Source organism: Giraffa tippelskirchi, chromosome 4, assembly GCF_054371585.1.
Source record: "Giraffa tippelskirchi isolate mGirTip1 chromosome 4, T2T-mGirTip1v1.2.pri, whole genome shotgun sequence".
NCBI lineage: Eukaryota > Metazoa > Chordata > Mammalia > Artiodactyla > Giraffidae > Giraffa > Giraffa tippelskirchi.
In genome coordinates this window covers 94,096,399-94,117,154 of record NC_137278.1, presented here as the reverse complement: position 1 = coordinate 94,117,154, position 20,756 = coordinate 94,096,399, and the positions used below count along the sequence as shown (strand labels likewise).

The window sequence follows — 20,756 nt, the reverse complement described above, 5'->3', positions numbered from 1 at the left end:
ACAGAGGAACTGATAAAGATATATGGCACAAATGCACAATGGAATATTACTCAGCCATAAAAAGAACAAAATAATGCCATTTGCAGCAACATGGATGGGCCTAGAGATTATGTACTGAGTGAAGTAAGTCAGACACAGAAAGACAAATATCATATGATATTGTTCATATGCAGAATCTAAAAAAATGGTTGCTAATGAACTTATTTTCAAAACAAGAGTCACAGATGTAGAAAACAAACTTATGGTTACCAGGGGGTAAGGTCAATTCCATTCAGTTCAGTCACTCAGTCGTGTCCAACTCTTTGCGACCCCATGGACTGTAGCCTGCCAGGCTTTCCTGTCCATCACCAACTCCCGGAGTTTACTCAAACTCATGTCCATTGAGTCGGTGATGCCATCCAACCATCTCATCCTCTGTCGTCCCCTTCTCCTCCCGCCTTCAATCTTTCCCAGCATCAGGGTCTTTTCAAATGAGTCAGTTCTTCGCATGAGGTGGCCAAAATATTGGAGTTTCAGCTTCAACATCAAGACTGATTTCCTTTAGGATGGACTGGTTGGATCTACTTGCAGTCCAAGGGATTCTCAAGAGTCTTTTCCAACACCACAGTTCAAAAGCATCAATTCTTCGATGCCCAGCTTTCTTTATAGTCCAACTCTCACATCCATACATGACTACTGGAAAAACCATAGTCTTGACTAGGGTGAAGAGGGATAAAATTGGGACTTGGGGATTGACATATACACACTGTGCTGTGGTGAGTCACTCAGTCGTGTCTGACTCTCTGCCACCCCATAGACTGTAGCCCGCCAGGCTCCTCTGTCCATGGGGATTCTCCAGGCAAGAATATTGGAGTGGGTTGCCATGCCCTCATCCAGGGGATCTTCTCAACCCAGGGATGAACCCAGGTCTCCCACTTTGCAGGTGGATTCTTTACTGTCTGAGCCACCAGGGAAGCCCAAGAATACTGGAGTGGGTGGTCTGTCTCTTCTGTAGGGGATCTGCCTGACCCAGGAATCAAACTGGGGTCTCCTGCATTGCAGGTGGATTCTTTACCAGCTGAGCTACCTGGGAAGCCCGACATATACACACTACTATATGTAAAATAGATAACTAATAAGAACCTGCTGTACAGCACAGGGAACTCTATTCAGTATTCTGTAATGGCCTGTATGGGGAAAGAATCTAAAAAAAAAAGAGTGGAGACATATATATATATATATATATATATGATTTACTCTGCTGTACACCTGAAACTAACACAACGTTGTAAATCAATGATACTCCAATAAAAACTTTTTAAAAATAAAATAAAAAATAAAAAACATTCATGGTACTCTAAATTTATGTAAATTTATCTATTGCAAGTTATAATAACAGTAATAAAGAAAATGGTAAAGATTAAAGAATTCAGGGAGATGATGCAAATGAAATTGCACTTTCCCAATAAATGGCGTGAAATCATTACTGCTTTTAACTTGCAAACCATCTGTATTCCGAGAACTTAACACCATACATTAGTGGTAAAGCTGGAAACATGACTGTTGATGATGTATCAGGACCTGTAAAACCCAGTTTGGTCTTTATGAAGTCAAATAAATGCCTCATGAGATGAAATAGGAATATTAAATGAAACTTTTCTTAAAGATGCATTCTCATGATCCAAAATGTGTATAATTTAGAGGAATGGTAATATACATATTTAAAGCTAGAAATATATCTTTCTGATCCTGTTTCACTTGCTTTGTATGGTTTTGATGTATAGAGTTTTCACTTTAGCTCAATTCTCAGTGTTTTAAATTTTCCTTGTGATTTTTTATTGTATCCCAATAATTATTTAGGATTATAGTTTGAGTTATAGCAATAAACATTTTGAGATGTATGGTTATTTTTTTATTTTATTCATAGTTTAGTCCATTTTGGTTATATAGACTCGATTGATTTTTGATATTGATTGAGACATCTTCTGTGGCTTAATGGGACTTCCCAGCTGGGTGAGTGGTAAAGAATTTGCCTGCCAGTGCAGAAGACATAAGAGTCTTGTGTTCAATCCCTGGATTGGGAAGATCTCCTGGAATAGGAAATGGCAACCCACTTCAGTATTCTTGCCTGGAAGATTCCATGGACAGAGGAGCCTGGCGGGCTACAGTCCCTGGGGCTGCAAAGGGTCAGACACAACTGAGTGCACGTGTGTGCATGCGCGCACACACACACACACACACACACACACACACACTGTGACTTAATAGGTGGTCATTTAAAACTACATCTCAAGCTTTGATTGAAGAAGATTGTGTGTTCTCTATTACGTGCAGGCACTTGTACATGTATACAGGCACACATATGTACATCACACAGAGGACTAGATGAAATTTCAAATTATGAAGTGCAAATATTAAATAGCATTACCAATTTTGGGGGTTACTTTATCTATTAGTTTCTGGGGGTATATTAAAACCATTCTCTAAGACTGTGATGTCAGTTGCTGTTTGTAAGTTTGTTATTTTTTGCTTTAATATTTTGATGCTTTGTTATTAAGTACCTACTAGCTCAATATTGTTAAAATCTTCTGAGTAAATCCTTCCTTTACTTATTAGGTTACTCATTAATGTCCCTATTTTAAATATTTTTGTTGTGGCTCAAAGTCTATTTTTTCTTATATTCCTATTGCTATTCAAAATAAACTTCATTTTGCACATATGTTTTTTTCTGTATCTATGTTTTCCACACCCATATTTTCCAGACATATTTTTTCCCTAACCATAATTATCATATCAAATCAACTAGGTAATTTTCTTTTAGCTGTATCTCGTTAAACCACATGTAAGTAGACTTTCTATCTTTAATTTAAATTTTCAAATATTTGCAGTTTAAGGAGAAGGATAATTATATTTGTTGTGCATAATGATATATTTGGACTTTGCTGTCTGTTTACTACACTTTTACCTGGTCTCTTCAGTTCTCTTTTCTTGTCATATTTTTGCTTAGTCAAATTTTCCCTTCATTTTAAATATATTATCATATATTCTCTTTCCATTTATTTTGTGGTTACACTTCAATTTTAGTAAGATTACCTGATTAAACATGATCCAGTCCAGTCTGCCTTGGCTCACATCTCAGGAACATTTTCTTGCATAATTTTGTAGCTGTATGATTTTTGGTACCTAACTGAAATTCTAAGCTCAGTTACCTTTTGGTAAAATGGGGATAGTAAAAGTGTCAATGTCCTAGGCTGTTGTGAGAATTAAGTTTGTTAATATATGTAAAATGTTAAAATTACATTTGGGATCACAGTAAACATATTATTTTCTGTTTTATTATTGTTTTGTTGTCTTCATGAATAATATTTAAATTAAAAAATTTTTACCTGCTATCTGCCAATTTCAGAATTCTATCTTTTTACCTGATAATTTAGACCTGATTTGTATTTAATTTCCTCCACGAGTTAGTTTTTAATTTTTGCAAACATTGTCTACAAAGATTTCTAAACATGCTTACCATTTTTTCTTCATTGTTGCTTCTGTTTCCTCTTTCTTCTTTTCTTTTTAATGAAATGTGTAATTTAGTGGATACTTTGGGAAGGGAGGCTTCCATTGATAAATTCTCTTGATCTTTGTATGAAAATGTCTTTATTTTGAGTATTCTCTTGAATGATTATATCACAGAGTATAGGAGCTGAAATTATTTATCATCTGCTGCTACTGATAAGTCACACGTTTGTGTCTGACTCTTTGTGACCCCATGGACTGTAGCCCGCCAGGCTCCTCTGTCCATGGAATTCTCCAGGCAAGAATACTGGAGTGGGTTACCACTGCCTTCTCCAGGGGATCTTCCCAACCCAGGGATTGAACCCATGTCCACTGTTTCTCCTGCATTGCAGGCGGATTCTTTACCTGGTGAGCCGTTGGGGAAGACTTATCATTTGGAAGGTATTATTTCACTACTTTCTGTTCTCTTTGGTTGTGAAGGAGAATTTCATTGTCACTCTCATTGCACTTTGAGTTAACCTGACTTTTCTCTTGACGTGTAGTTACCATACTTGAATAGAGAGAAGTAGCTCAGCAGTTGAAGATGTGTTGGACCTACTCTTGGAAAAGATGTCTCCCAGTCAGAGGTTGTTGTTGTTGCTGTTGTTTTTCAGTAGCCCAGTTGTGTTTGACTCTTTGCAACCCCATGGACTACAGCACACCAGGCCTTCCTGTCCCTCAACAACTCCCAAAGGTTGCCCAAGTTCATGTCCATTGCATCAGTGATGCCATCCAGCCCTCTCATCCTCTAACGCCCTCTCATCCTCTAATGCCCTCTACTCCTTCTGCCCTCAGTCTTTCCCATCATCAGGCACTTTTCCAATGAGTCATTGTTTGTGTCAGATGACCAAAATATTGGAGCTTCAACTTTAGCATCCATCCTTCCAACAAGTCTTCAGGGTTGATTTCCCTTAAGATTGACGGGTTTGATCTCCTTGCTCTCCAGGAGTCTTCTCCATTACCATAGTTTGAAGGCATCAATTCTTTGGCGTTCTGCCTTCTTTATGGTCCAGCTGTCACACCCGTATGTGACCACTGGGAAGACCATAGCCTTGACTATACAGACCTTGATCGACAGAGTAACGTCAGAGGTAGGAACACACTATTCAGTTGCAGTTCTGCCATTAATATTGTCTTGTGATCCTGGCAAGTCTTCACCTACTTGGTTCTTGCATTTAAGGGTAGAATTAGGGATCTGTATCTGCTCCCAGCTGTTTAGTATTCCCATAGAGATAATGTGAAAGACTCTGTAGGGAAAGAAAACATTCATAACAAAGATTTTACTTTTTATAGCAAAAGAAAACTTAAGCCAAGAGAAACATGTGTTCAATATATTAAAGAGCTGTGTGAACATGGGCATCTTGTCATGCTAAATGAGACATACTCAATTATAGCTTACTCTCTTGCAATTACATCTTTTAAATGTAATGAGTCATAATTGATGTACTTCCTGCAACAATCCTGCACATTGTTCATCAGTGTCCACGGGCTTTCTGATTTGATTTTTATAGATTCATTCCTGTTTGAAGATGTGTGTGTTTCTCTCTCTCCAGCAGTTCCAGGGGAGGGCATGGGAGTCCCTCTGTAAGCTCTCCTTGTGGTCATGAAAAAATCATATTTTTAAATTTAGTTTAATTTAATTTTTTAATTGAAGTATAGTTGATTTACAATGTTGTATTAGTTTTAGGTGTACTGCAAAGTGATTCAGTTATATACATACATGTGGGCTTCCTTGGTGGCACCACGACAAGAATCTTCCTGTCAACGCAGGAGACTTGGGTTTGATCCCTGGGTTGGGAAGATCCCCTGGAGGAGGAAATGGCAACCCACTCCAGTATTCTTTCATAGAGAATTCCATGGGCAGTGGAGCCTGGTGGGCTACAGTCCATGGGGTCACCAAAGAGTCAGACCTGACTGAGTAACTGAGCATGCACACACACATATATATATTCTTTTTCAGATTCTTTTCCCTTATAGCTTATTACAAAATATTGAGTATAGTTCTCTGTGCTATAGAGTTGGTGCAGCCATTATTGAGAAAAGTATGAGGATCCTTAGAAAAGTATAGAGTTACCATGTGATCCTGCAGTCCCACTCCTGGGCATATACCTGAAGAAAACCATAATTTGAAAATATATATGCACCCCAGTGCTCACTGAAGCACTATTCACAATATCTAAGGCATGGAAGCAACCTAGACATCCACTGACAGATGAATGGGTAAAGAAAATATGGTACATACACACAATAGAGTATTATTTAGCCATAAAAAAGAATGAAATAATGCCATTAGCAGCAATGTGAATGGACCTAGAGATTATCATACTAAGTGAAGTAAACCAGACAGAGAAAGATAAATATATGATACTACTTATATGTGGAATCTTTAAAAAAATGGTACAAATGAACTTACATACAAAACAGAGACATAGAAAACAAATTTATGGTTACCAAAGTGGGTGATGTGGGAGAGAGAAATTAGGAGTTTAGGATTAACAGATAACACTCTCTTATATGTATTAATAACATAGATAACCAACAAGGACAGAAGTCATATTTTAAAGGTGAATTTCATGTTATTTAGTGTTGGCCTACAGAGGCTCATGTGTCAAAGAAAGAGAAACGAAATTCACAATTGTACTTAACAATTTTGACTGATAATGAAACAGAGTACACATAACTCGCCCTACATTGAAAGCACTCAGGCCACTTAAAGGTTTTGTGAACCATGGACATTCCTCACTGAAGCCCAGGACCAAGAAACACCCCACTGCCATATTTCTGTGATCCTGCCACTGCTGATCCTGCTACTCCCAATTCGTGAGCTTATTTCCTACGATGCATGGGCTGGGAAACCTGAGCCGTGTTTCACACCCCAGCATGGCAGTGTCTTTCCCTGTGGTCTGGAGGGTGGAGATGGGAGAGGCTGATAGTCCCTGTATGGTGGCGTCTTTCATGGAGTCATAATAGCTCACAAGGATGGAGCCTTTTTTCATGCCAGGAATCTGAGTCAGGTGCTTTACACCCAGTATTCTCTTTAATCCTCACAGTGACTCTTGGAGGCAGGCACCATTACGATCCCCAGTTTCAAAAAGTAGATGAGGAAACATGTTTAGAGAGCTTAGGTGTCACAGCTATTACCTGGGAGAGGTGGGTCCATGGGGAGTGTACTTGGGCACTCCCCTGTGTCTCGCCCTGGCAGCCTGCCTTCCATGGAGAAGACTATGAAGTTCTGAAATCTGCCCATGGTCTCCAGAATGTCTTGACCTGCCTGGTTTCATACAACCTTAACCTGGACCCAGAGACCTGCACTGAGGTCCTGCTTGAACCGTATCATCTCAGCTTTTCACTGTAAAATCAGACAGTAATGAGGATCACTGGGGGAACCAACTGAATTGATACATGAAAGCAAGTTGTGACTGCAAAGTTAAGGTTAGCATGACACTTGGTGACTCTGTGCTGAGTTAGCATAGAAAACTACAAGAAGGCAAACCCCGTAACTCTAGAATTCCTCTTATAATGCATCTGCTATTATTGCACCAGCTTAGAGTGGTGCCTTAGGCTCTGTTGCCCCAAACCTGAGTGCACCCACTTACTAGCTGTGGATTTGGGGGTGAGTTAATGAACCTCTATAACTTCAGTTATTTCATCTCTAGGATAATGACAGTACAGTAAGTCCCCTACATACAAACCAGTTCCATTCTGAGAGATCATTCATAAATCCAGTTTGTTCTCTCCAACAAAGTTAGCCTAGGCACCCAGCTAATACAATCGACTATACAGTACTGTACTGTCATAGGTTTATAATACTTTTTGCACAAATAATACATAAAAAACAAACACAAAAAAATAAGAAATCAGTTTTAATCTTACAGTACAGTACGTTAAAAAGTACCATTGTAACAGCCCGATATCTGGCATCCAGAGGCTGGCATCGAGTGAACGGGCAAGAAGAGTCACTGACTGGAGGAGGTAGGAGATGGTAGAGCTGAAGGATCGTCAGCAACAGGAGACAGAGGGCGAGCTGCAGTTTCTCATGCCTGACCTTAATGGCACAGCTTCTGGTTCCTTGCTGGGACCATACGTACGTTCACATCTTTGGAAGTTCACCACTTGACAGTTCGTATGTAGGAGACTTACTGTAGCTTCCTGATTGGGTTGTTGAGACAGAGTTTATCCACTTAAGAAAACTTGCTCCCTGAGAAACCTTGAGATGTGGTTGGCCCTTGTATGAGAACAGACATCCCGTTTCCTTCTCCAGAGCCTCATAGTATTACGCCACAGAAGTCTCTCCTGTCCAGTGGTTCTGTAGCCAACTGTCAGATTGCCTAGACATCATTCCTGTCTCCAGGTGCTGGTGTTACGTGTAGGTTTCTCTCTAAATTGTGTGTATTTCAGTGTCCAATGTGGCCTACACTTAAAAAACCATCATGCTGCTTTTGTAAGCTAATTTGCAATGGAAGAGAAAACTCTTTATTTTATCCCAGGTTCCTGTCTTGAAACCCAGCACTCAGGGTCAGGGGTCAGGTGAGCCCTTCTCTGCACCAGCAGCCTGTCTTCGCTAGCCCCCTCCTGACACCCCCTGAGCTTTTGGGTCTACAGTGTCATCAAAGTCCCTAGATATGTCTGCTCACACATGGGCAGGGGAAACACGTTTTTTTCAGCGTATTTCCAAGTCTCTTTGTACATTGTATACAAACAGGGTTCCTTTAGAAATCTGGATGGGAAAGAGTTTTAAAACGAAGTGCTACTCAGAGTCATTATTGCAATTTAAAAACCACCCACGGACCCTCTCTGAGCTTCCCAGATGGTGCTAATGGTAAAGAACCTGCCTACCAGTGCAGGAGATATAAAGAGATGTGAGTTCGATCCCTGGGTCAGGAAGATCCGCTGGAGGAGGGCATGGCAACCCGCTCCAGTATTCTTGCCTGGAGAATTCCATGGATGGAGAGGAGCCTGGTGGGCTACAGTTCATGGGGTCACAAAGGGGTGAACACAACTGAAGTGACTTAGCGTGCACAGTACCCTCTCTATCACCCACATCCTTAGGCAGAACCGCATGTTAGCTGAGTGTACATTTTCTCTAAGAAAACACTAAAATGGTGAGGAGGAGGAACGATGAGAAATCCCAGCCCCCTCCTTCCTATCTGAAGTTTCCGTTCTGCCGGGTTGGGAAGGATATGCTGTTGGTACCAGCTGTTCTCACTTGGGAGAATGGGCATCCTTCTTTGTGACTTCTCTGGTGAACTATCTGGAAGGCAAGGAGGATGCTGCCTCTAGCTTGAGCTTATGTTTTTCAGGGAATTAGAAAATACATACGCCTGCATGCAAGCTCCAGCCCCAGTCCCTCTGTGCCCTGTGGCCCAGGGTGAGTTTCTGCAGAACTCTGTTTCACCATCTGACTTATGGTTGTTTATTGGCTACCCTGGACTCAGTGTCCTTCCCTCCTCAGGGTAGAGTCTCTTGAGATGGAAACCATGTATCTTTGTGTTTGTCTACCTCTGTGGAGCTTGGTATGTTTAGAGATAAAACTTAGGATGTCTGCATTGTTTTATATTTTCAGTTGTTTCATATCTATCATCTATGTTGCTTTTCCTGGAAATCTTTATTGTGTTTTATCTTATTCTTAACCTGGCTCAAGAGTGCTAATAGTTTTGCCGAAAGGACTAACGGTTGATTGGATAGTTAATGTATGTACTGAATGACTTCACTCCCTCCGCAGAGATTTTGTTTGTTTGCTGTTTTTTCATTTGATCTTGCTGTTTTCAATTTTGAGTTTTGAAGTCCCTGACACCAGGGGAGTTGTTGCTAATTCGAAATCTTCGGACAAAAGTGCATCGTTGGTAGGACTCCAGTCTTCCATTTCCCCCCTCAATGTGTTAGTAGGTTGGACTGCTATTTTGATGAAACATAATATATATGATGAAGGTGGAGCCGTAAGACTCTGCTTAAGGATCCTTAAGATGCAAACATCTTGATGTTCCTTGAAACCCTAGTGGTCTTTGCAATGAAAGGCAAATGGTGCAACACTTGGGTATGCAAAGAGCTGGTAAAAATCAGAAGCCAGAGAGGAGGCAAAGTAGATGAACATGCTATGATTCTAGATGGTTTGGAAAATAGTGTAATTTACCAAATAGGGCAGTCTCTTAGTTTAGCCCAAGGCTCCAGTGTACCCATAGGTCCCCACCATGTAAATCGTTGGTGATTGAATATGAGCAACCACCTGATTGAAAAATCAAGGCAGCAATTACTGGCAATTGTGGATTCCTTTCCTACCCTTTGATCTGCTTATTTTAAGCAAGTGGTCAGTTTATTTAGAAGGGAGGTTCTTCAAGGATTAAAAACCAAACAAAATAAAACCTGGGCATAGGTGGTTGGGTGGGTAGAGTAGGCTTCCTGGATAGCCTCGTAGAACTTAACGTTGGCAGTGGGCAAATGGCAAAACCAAAAAGCAGTATCAATCATTTGCTAACACATGGGCTGAAAGACAAATGCCAGGATTTAACATCTAATCCGGGGAGGGGGGTGTAAAATAAAAATTACTTTCAACTGTTGGCCTGCACGAAAAGTTTTGAATCTAGGTTACAGAATCTTATCACCTCTCCCCCAGCCCAGAGCTTCCTCCCTCTGTGCTCCCGTCTAGCAGGCTCTGCAAAGGGTCTGTTCTGTAAACAGTCACCAGAACTTACTAAGTCTCTGGATTCTGAAATTCCCCCTAAACAATCGCTGCACACTGGAAAGTCTTTACCCTCAGAATGATTTTTTTCGGACCTGATCCTTTCTTGGCCATCCCTTTTCTATCACTAAAATGGAAAACGAAGAAAAAGGAAAAGAAAAAAGATGAGGGTCCAGAGTCACAAGGAGATGAAACTCAGTAAAATTAAAGATGTAGAGGGACTTCCCTGGTGGTCCAGTGACTAAGACTCTGTGTTCTCAATGCAGGGGGCCTGGGTTCAATCCCTGGTTGGGGAACTAGATCCCACATGTGGCACCTGAGGAATCTATATACGGTGACTAAGACCTGGCACAGTCAGGTAAATAAATATTTAAAAAAAAAAAAAAGATGCCCAGAATAGAATAAGGGCTTTGGGATCTGCTTCATAGCCATACAATGTAAGTGGGCAGGCAGAATGAATGCAGAGCAAGTTCTGTGATGACTTAGTGCTGGAGTTTCACATGGAACACAACCTGAAGACTTGTCTAAATAAGAACACTCAGTGTGGCCAGGGCTCACGCTCAGCATTTTGCCAGCAGGGATCCTGTTTCCTACCTGGCTGTGTTAGAAAGCCCCCTGGATCACTTTACTTGGTGTTGGGAGGCACGTATTTCATCCCAGGGCATTGTATCTGCAGAAATACTTTGTCCAGTGTAACTGTTATTTCCTGGGGTGGAGCTGCTGCCTTGGTGGGCTGTGTGTGCTCAGTCTCTTCAGTCGTGTCCGACTCTTTGAGACCCCGTGGACTGCAGCCCGCCAGGCTCCTCTGTCCATGGCATTCTCCAGGCGAGAATCCTGAAGTGGGTAGCCATTCCCTCTCCAGGGGATCTTCCCACCCCAGGGATCGAATCCGTGTCTCCTGCATTGGCAGGCAGAGTCTTTACTGCTGAGCCACCAGGGAAGCCCAGTGGGCTGTGAGGGTGGTCTTTTCCAGGCTGTCTGCATGGTGTGGGCTGTGTCTTCCACCTCGACTGCACTTTGCTCACAGAGTATTTTGCAGAATTGATATGATACAAGCCTCACATTGTTCCTCTGTTGGCTGTCCTAGACCCTGAGTGTGCTGATAGCAAGAACTGAACATCCTTGGGACCCATCCCCCTGTCCCCTCCCAGCTGTAGCTTCAAGAAGGACAATGTGACCCATTACCAGGGCATTCTAAGTAATCTACTTCCTTGGCAGGAAGTAATCAAGGCTCTCAAGTACATAATTGGTTTCGTTTTTGGAAAACTAGTTAGTGGTAAACAATTGAATATAAAATTCAAAACCATGAATAACTCTAAGTGAGAAATGAGAAATAGGATTACGGAAAAGTACAGTGTGTATGTGTGTGTTTGTTTATTTATTTACCATTTATTCACTGTCTTCTCTTTCCTCCAACTTCAAGGACAATTTCTTATCTCGGAAACAAGGAGATCAATTTGCTTTTGACAAAATCATTACGCAAAATGTATACTTTACATAGACCCTATTAGCCCGTCTCTTTCATGTCAGTTTCTTGGACAATCCCTGGACAACAGAGGTAGCCCTCTAGCAGATGCGGCCCAAGCTTGTCCCTTCATTGGAATAGATTTTAAAGAGATACTGGAGGGTTCTAGAACTTCCACGAGGCACAGAATGAGGGGGCTGTATCAGTGGACTATTTATTTTGCCCTGTGTTTCCTGAGTTCACCGCCATGGTTTAGCCTCTTTAGCAGCCCAGAGAACTTCCCTTGTGACCTGGCTGTCCTGCGCTGATTGAGGCAGCAGAAGCCTGAGGCCCCCCCGGGTGTGTCTGCTAGCCCCCCTACCCCCCAGGACCTGTGAGCCAAGGGATCCAGTGCCAGGAGCATCTTCCCGGCCACCCTAGCCCTGGTCAGAGCCTGGTTCCTCCCAGGCACCTCCAAGGGTGGAACTGAAGAACTCTGTCATTTGAAGGAATAGCTTGTTATTGTTTTCAATTTGTGACTTTTCTTGAAATCCAGAGAAATAATAGTCTGTATATATACTTATATATGAGCTTCCCATGTGGCTCAGTGGTAAAGAATCTGCCTGCCAAGCAGAAGACATGGGTTCAACCCCTGAGTCAGGAAGATCCCTTGGAGGAGGGAATGGCAACGCACTCCAGTATTCTTGCCTGGGAAATCCTGTGGGCAGAGGAGCCTGGCGGCCTACAGTCCATGGAGTTGCAAAGAGTCAGACATGAGTGAGCAATTGAGCATGCACCCATGTCTAAAAAGAACAGTGAGGAGAAATAGAATGGAAGTTTCCGCTGGCCCCTGCCAACCTCATCTTCATACAGTCTTAGTTGCGTCTTAAGATTGACTTTTGGAATTGAGCTCTTGACAGGTGGCAGACAGGGTGGACTAGTGGTGCATGAGTAGGGAGGGCACCTGTGAGATGTGGGTAGGGAGGCAGGGATGGGAGAAGCTGGCAGGTGAGCTGGAGGGCCACTCCTTGCCTTGGCTAAAGCTGGTTGTCCCCCTGAACACGTTGGTATGGGTGAGGGACAGAGGGCCCAGTCTGCTGATTTTCCAGGATAAACCAGACAAGAGAATTTGTACCTGCAACTCAGTTTCCAGATATTAGCTCAATATTTTAGAACACCAGATGAACAAAACAAAATAGCCCTGAAGGCCATAATAGCCCACGGTCTACCAGTTTGCAACCTCCGGTCCAGGCTTTTTCATGTTACATGAAGTTTTGCTCCCAGGATATAGACTTGGTTTATTGAAGGGAGCAGAGTCTGTTGTCTGGGACAGTTAGGGTCACTTGGAATTTGTTGTGTATTCAACTTAATAATAATCAAGATGAGTGCCATTCTCAGAGTGGGATCATGTTACAAAGAGAGAGGTAAGTCAGTACAGATGGTGACATACTCTTACCATTGATGAAAATGGGAAGCTGTTATGGAATTTGTGTGTGAGAGATTTTCATGTTTTACCCTTTGAATAAGGACCCCGTGCATGCAAACAGTGCTGGGGTGGCCATCAGGAGGCCAGCACGTCCTTCTTATGCCTCTGACACTTGGTTGACCATTAGACCATTTTAAGTTACAATTCGGTGACGTTAAATACATTCACGATGTTGTGCCACCATCACACTCCCATAACTTTTGCATCTTCTCAAGCAGAAACTCTGCGTGTCAACCAATGAGTCCCCAGCTCTCTCCTCCCAGCCTTGGGTAACCTCTATTCTGCTTTCTGTCTCCATGAAATCGACTGTTTGATGTAATCAATATCAGTTGAATCATGCAGTATTTGCTCTTTTGTGTTTGGAGACAGGAAAGATATTACTTTTATAGTGTAGTTCTTACAACCTTAACAAAATTGAGACAGGCGCAAATAAACCTTTAGTGTAATCAGATATAAACCAGTGGGCTGTGCACTCCATTGGGAAATAAAAGAGAAAAGTTAAAGGTTAAAGAAGACAGGAAAGTTGGAAGTAGAAAAGTGATTGTCGTTCAGTCGCTAAGTTGTGTCCGACTCTTTGCAACCCAACCCCATGGACTGCTGCATGCCAGGCTTCTCTGTACTCCGCTATCTCCCTGAGTTTACTCAAATTCATGTCCCTTGAGTGGGTGATGCTATCTAACCATCTCATCCTCAAATACTTAGGGGTGAATTTTCTAGGTCAAATGATGTGTTTGAGCCCCCAACTAAAATAAATAAATTTATTAAAAAAAAAAATGATGTGTTTGTTTATCTTTTTGAGGAACTTCCAGACTATTTTCCAAAATGGCTGCACAACTCATATTCTTACCATCGTATAAGGTTTCTGATTTCTCCACATCCACAAAAACATTTGTTATTTTCTGTCTTTTTGATTATAGCCATCTTGGTGGGTGTGAGACCCATAGATTAATTAGAAGTGAGTTGTTAGGTCTCTAAGTTTAGAGATTTTTTTAATTTTCCATATTTTATTGATTTCCATTTTGACTCCATTGTGATCAAAGAATATATTCTATATTACTTCAGTTCTTTTAAATTTAATTTATTTGAGGTTTGTTTTTATGTCCCAGAAAATGTTCTGTCTTGGTATATGTTCTGTGGGTTCTTGGAAAGAATGTGTATCTGCTGTTGTTGGTTGGTCTTCTGTAGCAGCAGTCTAAAATCTTTTTGGCACTAGGGACCAATTTCCTGGAAGACAATTTTTCCATGGACTAGGGACAAGGGATGGTTTTGGGATGATTCAAGCTCATTACATTTATTATGCATTGTATTTCTAGTGTTATTACATCAGCTCCACCTCAGATCATCAGGCATTAGATCCCAGAGGTTGGGGACCTCTGTTCTATAGAATTAGATCCTGTTGGCCGTTGATTTAGCAATTATTGAGAGAGGAGGTATTGAAGTTATTAACTATAATTATGTATTTGCCTATTTCTCGTTTCAATTTCATCAGTTTTTGTCTCATATGTTTTATAGTTCTGTTGTTTGGTGCATATGCATTTGGACTTGCCATGTTTTCTTGGTGGATTGACCCTTTTTGTAATTATCCAATGTCCTTCCCTGTCTCTGGGAAATTTCTTTGCTCTGAAGCTTACTTTATTGGATATTAGCCAATCCCATTTTCTTTTGATGTTTTGATTTGTATTGTTATGATGTATTCCCTGATGGCTCATACTGTAAAGAATCTGCTTGCAATGCAGGGGACCTGGGTTTAGTCCTTGGGTCGGGAAGATCCCCTGGAGAAGGAGATGGCAACCCACTCCAGTATTCTTGCCTGGAGAGTCCCATGGACGGAGGAGTCTGATGGGCTACAGTCCATGGGGTCGCAAAGAGTTGTATACAACCAGGCGACTAACACTTAATGATGTAACTCTTTCCAAACTTTAATTTTCAACCTGCCTACACCACTGCATATGAAGCAAAAGTTTTTCAAAGGCAACGCATGGTTAGGTCATGCTTTTTATTATATTCTGCTAACAGCTATCTTTTAATTGATGCATTTAGATAACTTGCATTTTTTGGTAACTATTGGTGTGTCTGTGGTGTTTGAGATTTAAAAAATCTGCCACTTTTTCTTTTCCTTTCTGTTTGCTTTCTGTTCTTCGTTTTTCTGTTTTCTTTGTCTGTCTTCCTGGGGGTTATCTGAACACTCTTTGGAACTCCATTTCCATCTATCGATAGTGTTTTTGAGCTTTGTATAGCTTTTTTTTTTTAGTGATTCCTCCAAGTATATCATATATTGATATATATACATATATATGTATATATACAAAATGTATATACATATAGCTAATAATACCTTACTGTTGTTGTCACTTACCACTGTGAGTGTAGAAACCTTTCCCCTGAATGTTTTTTTTACTTTCCCCACTTATAGTCATCTTAAAGATTTTCTCTATATACATTGAAAACCACATCAAAGGGTGTTGTAATTTTGGCTTCAGTGGCCAAGCTGAATTTAGAAAATTCAAGGGGAGAAAGAAAACGTATTGAATTTGCTTGTATTTTTACTCTTTCCACTCTCTTTTCTTAATCCTTGATGTTCCAAAATTCCATCGCTTTCCATTTTGAGGATTTCCTTTAGCCATTATTTTAAGGCAGGTCTGCTGGCAACACATTTTCTTAGTTTTTCTTCAAATGAGAATGTTTTGATTTCTTTTTCATTACCAAAGGCTGGTCTCACTGGATACAGAATTGTGGGTTGGCATTTATTTTTTAACGTTGTGCCTCTTCCTGATAGCCTCCATAATTTTCAAAGAGAAATCTGCTCAAATTCTGTTTCCTCACCTATAGATAAGGTGTCCTTTCACTATCTACTATCAAGATTTTTTTTTCTTCTATATATTCAGAAGTTTGAGTATAGTTTCTCTGGATGTGGGTTTCTTTGGGTTTCTCCTATGTGGGTCTCACTCATCTTCTTGATTCTGTAGGTTTATATTTTGTGCCCTGGGTTCCCTGGTGGCTGCCTGCAATGTGGGAGAATCTGCCTGCAATGTGGGAGACCTGGGTTGGATCCCTTGGTTGGGAAGATCCCCTGGAGGAGGGCATGGCAACCCAGTCCAGTTTTCTTGCCTGGAGAATCCCCATGGACAAAGGAGCCTAGTGGGCTACAGTCCACGGGGTCACAAAGAGTCGGACACAACTGGGCGGCTAAGCACAGATATTTTGGGCCAAATTTTGGAAGGTTTTAGCCATTATTTCTTGAGTAGTTTTCCACTCCCACCCTTCTTCTTTTCTCTTTCTGAAACTCTGATGACATGAGTGTTGGATCTTTTGCTACAGTTTTACAGGTCTCTCACATTCTGTCTGTTATAAGTCTGTTTTCTCACTGTCATTCAATTTGGTTAATTTCTCTCATTCGATCTTCTAGTTTATTCTTTCCTAATTTTTTAGGAATTTACTAATTCATACTTCCAGTTGACTAATAATCTGCTTTTGAGCCAATACAATTGAATTTTTAAAAATTTCAATTGTTGTATTCTTCAATTCTAAAATCTCCATAGGGTTTTTCTTTGTATTATGTATTTTTCTACTCAAGTTCTAAATTTCTTTTCTCAGGCTTCCCATTTTTAAAATTTGTTTCAGGTGTGATTGTCATTACTCATGCAACATTTTTATCATGGCAGTATTAATATGTCTGTCAGATGAATCTAACATCTCTGTCATTATGATGGTGGTATCTTTTTGAAAATTATTATTATTCAGCTTGCCATCTTCTTGGTAGCTTGTTGATATATCTGATCAAAATGGTATTTACTATTTTGTCACTGTTTCTATTGCATGTTGCAATTTTATTTTAAAAAATGTATATTTGATTGCTATGTGAATTAAGATACCTACATAGGGACACTTTTGTGACCCTATAGACTATACAGCCCACCAGGCTCCTTTGTCCACGGGATTTCCCAAGCAACAATACTGGAGTGAGTTGCCATTTCCTTCTCCAGGGGATCTTCCCAACCCAGGGATCAAACCTGCGTCTCCTGAGTCTCCTGCATCAGCAGGCAGATTCTTTACCACTGTCCAACCTGGGAAGCCCCCTTAATTCCTGTATAACCCAAATTTTGTCCTTATGTTTTCCTGAACAGGATTCCATCTGTATCACAAGCTTCCCACCATAGTGCCCGAGAGCTGCCTGCTCATCATGGTGGGACTTCTGCTGGGGGGGATTATCTTTGGAGTAGATGAGAAGTCCCCCCCGGCCATGAAGACTGATGTGTTTTTCTTGTACCTCCTCCCACCCATCGTGCTGGACGCGGGCTATTTCATGCCCACCCGCCCATTCTTTGAGAACATTGGCACCATCTTCTGGTACGCTGTGGTCGGCACACTCTGGAATTCCATTGGCATTGGGGTGTCGCTGTTCGGGATCTGCCAGATCGAAGCCTTTGGCCTGAGTGACATCACTTTGCTCCAGAATCTTCTCTTCGGCAGCTTAATCTCGGCTGTGGACCCTGTGGCCGTGCTTGCTGTCTTTGAGAACATCCACGTCAATGAGCAGCTCTACATCCTGGTCTTTGGAGAGTCCCTGCTGAATGATGCCGTGACAGTGGTGAGTAACAAGCTCATACAGTGTCGCTCCACCAGGCAGGGGCCTCACCTGCTGGCCCTGTGCACAGAGTGGGCATTGAATGGTCCCCAGCCCCAGCGCTGCGAAGGGCCCCTTGCTTGGTTCCATATGCTGTTCTTATTGTCTTAAAATTCTCAATACATTTATTATTTGTTATTTATTCATGGACTTCCCTGGTGGTTCAGTGGTAAAGAATTTGCCTGCCAATGCAGGAGACACAGGTTTGATCCCTGGATCAGGAAGATCCCCTGGAGAAGGGAATGGCAACCCATTCCAGTACTCTTGCCTGGAGAGTCCCATGAACAGAGGATCCTGGTGGGCTACAGCCCATAGGGTCTCAAAGAGTTGGACATGACTGAGTGACTAAACAATAGCAACAACAACGATTTATTCAGGATTATGTAAAGGCACCTCATCTTCATTTGCCTGGATCACACCAGCTGTGTGGCTCATCCTGTTTGCACAGCTTTGCTGCTGCCAGAGGAGCTTCATCGTGACTTTCAGCTGTGTATCCTGGGGATTTCTCACTGTGGAGGTTTCAGCAACAATGGTCTTTGATCATAATTCAAAGGACTCAAGAGTGGGTAGCCATTCTCTTCTCCAGGGGATCTTCCCGACCCAAGGACTAAACCTGGGTCTCCTGCATCACAGGAGGATTCTTTACCGTCTGAGCCACCAGGGAAGCCTGTGACGTGTGTAGTACAAGTGAAATGATCAAGCCCGCTGAGTGCCGTTCTCCATCTGCGGATGCTGTGTTTTTTATTTCCTGATTTGAAGCAAAGTTTTCATTACCCAACTCACTTCCTATTCCTACTCAGCCAGCAGACTTTGGGTCCTCATTTTTCCATAGGTGGGTATTAATTCAGAAAATGCAAATTGTTTTTAATTCTCACTAATTGACACATAACTAGAGTCAGAGGCTCTTATGAGCTTAATGTGAGTAGAATTGACCTGCTTCCTGAGCTCAGGCAAGAAGCCTCTCTCCTCACCCACGCAGCTGCACAGAGCTCCTCCACCAGTCAGGGACACTCAGGTGACCTTGGGTATGTTAAACAGTCAGCAAGTGTTGGTGATGCTGTTTTATGTTAGCCAGGGTTCTGTAGCAGTGATGGTGATAGGATTATAGTAACCTTTTGTGTGGAGAAGGCGATGGCACCCCACTCCAGTACTCTTGCCTGGAAAATTCCATGGACGGAGGAGCCTGGTAGGCTGCAGTCCATGGGGTCGAGAAGAGTCGGACATGACTGAACGACTTCACTTTCACTTTTCACTTTCATGCATTGGAGAAGGAAATGGCAACCCACTCCAGTGTTCTTGCCTAGAGAATCCCAGGGACGGGCGAGCCTGGTGGGCTGCCATCTATGGGGTCGCACAGAGTCGGACACAACTGAAGCGACTTGGCAGCAGCAGCAGCAACGTTTTGTGTATGTATATCTTGTGTCCAGAGTTTTTATAGCAGCCTATGAAATAAGTATTCTTACCATTTTGCAGATAGGAAAATTGAAGGAAACATTAAGTAAAGTGTATTTAAGTAACTTAAGTAGTTTATTTTACCCCCTCTGTTAGTTCCTATCATGAAAATGGTGTTCTTGATTTGTTTAAAACTTCACATAGATTACAAGGAAAAAAAATCAGTTCCCTTCAGTTTTATTGTGTATGTGTAACTTAAGAGTACCTGGAAAGAGTCCCTCCATCTGAGTTGGAGAGAGGGTCCTTTAAATAATATCTTTTCTAGTATGTTTGAGCTTCCCAGTTGGTGGAGTGGCCAGTAATGTGCCAGCAATGCAGGAGATGCAGGTTCAATCCCTGGGTCGGCAAGATCCTCTGAAGAAGGAGATGACAACCCACTCCAGTGTTCTTGCCTGGGAGATCCCATGAACAGAGGAGCCTGGCAGGCTACAGTCCATGGGGTCGCAAGGAGCTGGACATGACTGAGCACACACACACACACACACACACACACACACACACACACACACACACACACACACACACAATGTTTAGTATCCTGTGTGTAGGTCATGGGGCATCGGCTCTTCAAAGATAGATTACTGTGATCAGCTTCAGAAGCAAACTGAGACTATATTTTTAATAATTCATTTAAAGTTTGCAATAATATGATATCCAAAATAAAAGTTAACATAGAAACCACCATTGTTCTCTGTTAGTCTGTATTCACACTCTTGACCTGAATAAAATATCACCTTTAAGGATATTCACTAACTCTGTATGGATATTATTATGTAAAAATAATTTACTGATAAGGAAACCCCATTTTGAGAATGTTGTTCAGTTGCTAAGTCGTGTCTGATGCTTTCGACCCAGTGCTGCAGCATACCAGGCTTCCCTGTGTCTCACTATCTCTTGGAGTTTGCTCAAATTCATGTCCATTGAGTTGGTGATGCTATCTAACCATCTCATCATTTTTAGAATAGCTGAGAGCTATTTTGAGACAGTGAAGTCATCTCATTCAAGTAACAAAATCCACTTCATTTATTCCATTATTCATTAATAGTGGTTAGTCATTCACTCACCTGTATTAAATTTTAAGTGGGAAACTACCCTAATGATGAAGATGTTTTATAACTCATTCTAATTTCTGGAGGCATCACGTTTTCTATGCTGACTGATATTTGGTGTATATACTGTTACCAGGAAGACTGGAAATTTTAGTTGAGAATCTTGGATCTATTTAGTGTATAGAAAACCTTACCAAGAGATAACAGTATCCTGATGCATTGCTTTTAGGAATAGGGTAGCATCATCAGGTCTGTTTCAGGATGACCTGCCATTTCTTTACACTACTGTCCCTTCTCTTCTGAGATTTCACATTCAGTCTCCTCAGTGGTCCAGTGTTTGAGTGTGGCAAGAATCAGACCTCATGGAGCGCCAGGCTGGGCTCCCCATGTTGTTCAGCAGCTTCCCATTAGCTTTCTGTTTTACACATGATAGTGATACATGTCTATACTACTTTCTCCCTCTCCTTCCCCTGCTGTGTCCACAAGTATGTTCTCTACAT

The 20,756-nt window shown here is 41.7% G+C and overlaps 1 protein-coding gene across 2 annotated transcripts in view; it reads left to right on the top strand.

Moving 5' to 3' along the window:
* Positions 1 to 20,756, top strand: part of SLC9A2 (solute carrier family 9 member A2) — an 85,291-nt gene that overhangs the window by 7,443 nt on the left and 57,092 nt on the right. The window contains exons 1-2 of one of the 2 annotated variants that reach the window (XM_081591458.1): positions 8,684 to 8,893; positions 17,256 to 17,719. In XM_081591458.1, the coding sequence (XP_081447584.1) occupies positions 8,815 to 8,893; positions 17,256 to 17,719 (543 nt within the window). In that variant the 5' untranslated portion in view covers positions 8,684 to 8,814. Of the gene's footprint in view, positions 1 to 8,683; positions 8,894 to 17,255; positions 17,720 to 20,756 lie in introns of those variants that run through there. The other variant, XM_081591457.1, reaches the window with a different exon arrangement.